This window comes from Camellia sinensis, chromosome 9 (assembly GCF_055761805.1).
Source record: "Camellia sinensis isolate YWXY chromosome 9, ASM5576180v1, whole genome shotgun sequence".
Lineage (NCBI taxonomy): Eukaryota > Viridiplantae > Streptophyta > Magnoliopsida > Ericales > Theaceae > Camellia > Camellia sinensis.
In genome coordinates this window covers 123,532,904-123,537,814 of record NC_138969.1, presented here as the reverse complement: position 1 = coordinate 123,537,814, position 4,911 = coordinate 123,532,904, and the positions used below count along the sequence as shown (strand labels likewise).

Sequence of the window (4,911 nt, the reverse complement as noted above, 5' to 3'; positions counted from 1 at the left end):
CTGCCCAAAAGTTAAAATGATAATTATTTTTTACCTTTAAATGATAATTATTTTTTATTTTTTATTTCTTAACCAAATTAATTTTTAATTTTTTGAAAAAAATTCTAAAAATCAAACCATACATAGCTTAAAAATCTTTTGATAAGTCATTTCTTACGTTGGTAACTTATTTAATTATTTATTAATTTTAAGACATTTTTACCAAATTTAAAAAACTATCATAAAAACTTGTTTGATAATTTTTTTGGGTTATAAATGGTTGTCTCAATTTGCAAATTTGAGGAAAAAACGTAAATTACTATAAATAATGTAGAGACTACGGAGAATGAGAGAGAGATAGAGATGTGAAAGAGATTTTGGAAATCATCAAAATAAGTAAGAACAAAAAATTATAAAATTATATTTTCGAATAAATAAGTATGACACATTTACATCATCTGTACAAGTTTGATTTACAAAACTATAACAATTACTATAAATAAAAAAAACAATACACTCCATATCACACTCGCTAATGCCCTAACTTGCCTCCAGTCCCACAACCCCGACCGTGGACCTCCCTCCTCGGTCTCCTGCGGTAGACTCTCTGAATATCTGGCTTCCTTAATCGTAAATACGTATCCAGTGGCACTCCCTCCCCTACATGTGGCCCTTCACTGACTGCCTGTGGAGCTTGTGAGTGTCACCCCCTCTCTCCTGCATGTGCTGTCCCTGATCCTGTCTCTAGCTGAAGATCGGATACTGCTGTGAGCTGTGAAACTCCCTCATCTGCTACAACTGTATCACGATCTGCAGCTGGACCTCGACCTTGACCTCGACCTTTGCCTCTGCCCGCATCCGGACCTCGGCTGCGACGTCCGCCACGACCATAACCTCGGCCTCTCCCTCGCGCTCTGGGGGGGGCTCAATATAGGCCTCATCCTCAACGTGGGAGATGTCAGTGAGAACTGCATCATGTGTACTCATGGTCGCGGTCGAACTAGTCCCTAGAAAAGCAGGTGGTAACTGGGTGGGTGAGGTAACAACGTCATGCATGTATCGGGGCGGTGTCCAATCAGGGTCAGCATACTGGGTAGGATGTATGTGTAGGGAATCTGGAGAAATGTATGGGGCACCATGCGATGGGGTGACTGAAGTCCAAGGACTTGCTGTGGCTGGCACTAAAGTGGAAGGCACTGACGTGGACGAGGCTGATATGTCTGGAGCAGCTGCTGCACTGTGTACATCATAGTGACCAAAATGTAGACGATCTATCCGATGGGCATGCTGGATACCCTCGTACAATAACTCTCGGATCTCTGCAAGGGCTTGCATCGCATGTTGTCCATCACGTCTGAAAAGGGCGTCCTCAGCCAAGTGATATGACCTCCCAGCTCAAACCACCTGAACAAAAATTCAGACGTATTAGGCTATAGTTGACTGAAAGTAAATCAATTATGATCTTAACAATTATCTGACACATACTATGATACTCACCAATGTCTCGAGAGAAGGCCCAAGTCCCTGATATCCGGACTCAGACAGGTGGCTCGGATTACCGACTAGTAGGTGTGTATGTCGCCGATACCACAACATGTAAGGATCGGAAGAGGGGAGGACCTCATCACTCCAGTCAGCCTGTACAATACTGTCGCAACGGGCATCCCACAGCTGTATATATCGCATATGATACAAACTCCAGTTAGTGCCGGTTCGGCCACGTCTATTAGTCGTATGCAACTGCCACTCGGTGTCGCACTGATTCGGCACGGACTGGACCTGACCAAACTGTCGGAGGACACGATCAGGGAGATGCCACTAAACCACGTCAAAACAAATGAGTGGCACTCTCGCCATCCATATCTCCTCACTTAGTCGGCAATAGTCTGGGAGCGTACTGAGGACCCCAGCATAAGGCTGCCAGATAAACTACAATAAAGACAAGTCTATTAAAAATCACTCATGAACATATACACTCCATATGACAATTAAAATTTAGGTATTTAAATTTCATACCTCGCCCTCTATCATCCGATCAAGTTGGTCTCTATACACAACGACTACGTGGGTCGATACGACCTCGTGACCCATGTCAACCCTCCACCGGCTACCTCGAGGTCCGGTTGGCAACTGCATGTCTCCCTGGCTGGTGGGAACCTCACCAGGAGCAACCACTTGCCGCCTAGACGGGGTAATGCGAATAAATCTCTCCCACGCCCAAATCTGCAATAGTTTGAACGCAATTACAGTACTGATATATGTCATACAATATGAATTGACATGTAATAAAATTCTTACTAACATGTAGCAAGACAAGAGGTCCTCCGATCTCCTTCGTACCCACCTGAGCTGCTTGACATAGCATCCTATACAAGCATGCCAAAGTCGCGGCGCCCCAGCTGTACTGGCTGATCGCGTCAATGTCTCTCAACAGTGGCAAGTACATCAGCTTGAGCAGTTCTGCGACTAATCAGGGAGAAGTACCCCTACAATAAGCCACAGAATATATGCTCGAGCATGCTGCTGTACTAACTCACCTGGAGCCTGATCTGGAAGATGGCCCCGAAACTGCTCGGATAACCACCTCACCCTCAGTCTACCTGCCTGTAAGTCTGCAAGTATAGGTGCTACTCCTAATAGCTCAGCACATAGGGCTATCCACTGGTCCCTCATCAATGATGGGTCAGCTCCAGTAACTGCTCGCCCATCAATCCATAGACCATATAGGATAGATACGTCCTGTAATGTGATGGTGGCCTCCCCGATCGGGAAATGATATGTATGAGTCTCTGTGCACCACCTCTCGACGAGAGCAGTGATGAGTGGGTGGTCCAGTCTAATATGGCCTATACGATAGACACCATAGAATCCCACGCGTAGTAGACATTGCAAGACTCTATGGTCCAATGGACGCTCCCACAGGCTGGAATCTCCTCGCCGGCATGTCACCACGGTGCGTGCCTCGTCCTGCATAACAGAATGACTAGTTTAAATTATAGCATTATCACGTAATATAAAACAAAATGCAGGGTATTTTCATTGTAAGCGTAAAGTCCAACAAACATTATTGCATACCGGATACTCCCATATACAGTCAGCCCGATGTGGATGACTGAAAAGTGGGACCTCATCGAGTAGATGTGCCATGAAGCCTGTACAAGTGAAATACTAGATCATAACAATAAAAGTCTCATTTAATCATAACATGAAAACTGTAATTATTCCATAAATTACGATTTGTAAAAGAAAAGTATGCTCAACTATTTACAAATTTATATTTGTGTGACACCATATATGGAAGCAATTCACTTAAATGTAATTAATTTTTATTTTAAAAAACTGTATTGGTGAGCATGTAATTTACCTATAACAATTAAACTCTAATTATTCCATACATGACGACTTGAAAAACAAATGTGGTCGATTATTTTAAAATTATCAATTTGTGTGCCACTAACATGGAAGCAATTCACTAAAATCTAAATTTATCAATTTATGTGCCATTAAATATGATAAGCAATTCAACAGAACCTACCGTTATCTATGCTATAACTAATATAAAAATATTTTACAAAATAATTTTAGGGTCTCAGTTACATAAGCTTAATAATGACCAGTAACATGTGGATAGTTTTCCTACATAAATATTTACGAAAAAATTGAATGAGAATTTTTTTTTCAATAAGAGGTTGCTAATTACATTTTTGGCATATTTGACAAAACTTCATTATTGATTTTCTAATGGTAAAAGTTCCAATAAAGTATAAAATTTGTAAATTACGTAGATCTGATTCATAAATTGTAAATGTAAAAAATGTTTGCAGCATTCAAAAATATTAAATTTATTCATAAATAATAAATTTAAAATGGTAGAAGAACTATGTGATTTTCACTAAAATTTTGTAATAGACATTTTCAATCAAGTAGAGAATAAAAAACTTAGGCCTATGTGGTATAGTTAAATGTTTTTGCATACATATTTAGTTTAATTTATTTGTTTAGTATGTTAGTTGTAAATTTTTTCAAGGAAATCAAACAATTACAATATATAAAGCATTAAAAATTAGAAATGATCTATTACAAATAAAAAATGATCAATTTAAATGTACGACCCCGTTTACAAATAAAGAATTAAATGATCTATTATAAATAAAGAATTAAAAAGTAATCTATTACAATATGTAAGTATTACATAGTCTTCATCGACCAAGTCGCGCCGGACATGTTCACCTGTCATGACTTGTCTGTTGGCACTCACTGCAACGAGCGGTGAAACGCCTATCTGATATATCCATCTCATTCGGAATACGAGACATAGATGTACGACCTCATTTTACTTCTCGCAGACGAAGTACATTAGGCATTAAGGTCCTGTCACGACCCCAAACCACCCCTAGTAGTTTGGTGTCGTGATAGCTAGTAATCCGTGATTACCGAAGGCCAACTGCCAAAATTCACACACAATCAGAGTATAGATATAGGGGGCTCACAAGTGCGGAAGCAATAATCTAAAATATAAGTGGTCCATATGACAGAGTGCCCCGAGATATAATATGGGTTTATGCCTGGTAGGTCAACAATGGAAGCGATCTATCTTTTGAGGAGAGTAATAGAAAAGTATAAAGAAAAGAAAAGAGACATTCATATGGTGTTTATCGACCTTGAGAAAGCATATGACAGAGTGCCCCGAGATATAATATGGTGGGCGTTAGAGAAGAAAGGGGTGACAAAAGGCTACATTGACGTGATTAGGGACATGTATGAAGGGGTGGTGACCACTATTAGATCGCCAGCTGGAGAAACAAATGAATTTCCTTTCACTGTAGGGTTACACCAAGGATCTACCTTAAGTCCTTATCTTTTTGCTTTAGTTATGGACGAGTTGACGATAAATATTCAAGATGACGTGCCATGGTGTATGCTTTTTGCAGA

General features: G+C 40.1%; 1 protein-coding gene across 1 annotated transcript; it reads right to left on the bottom strand.

The window, feature by feature from the left end:
- Nucleotides 1-1,404: 1,404 nt before the first annotated feature.
- On the bottom strand, nucleotides 1,405-4,216 carry LOC145799726 (serine/threonine-protein phosphatase 7 long form homolog). Its single transcript, XM_082889358.1, has 7 exons — nucleotides 4,210-4,216; nucleotides 3,055-3,131; nucleotides 2,517-2,946; nucleotides 2,324-2,445; nucleotides 1,996-2,202; nucleotides 1,834-1,908; nucleotides 1,405-1,419 (listed from the first exon to the last, which is right to left on the bottom strand). Exons 1-7 carry the CDS (start codon nucleotides 4,214-4,216, stop codon nucleotides 1,405-1,407), a joined length of 933 nt encoding a protein of 310 aa, XP_082745484.1.
- Nucleotides 4,217-4,911: the final 695 nt, after the last annotated feature.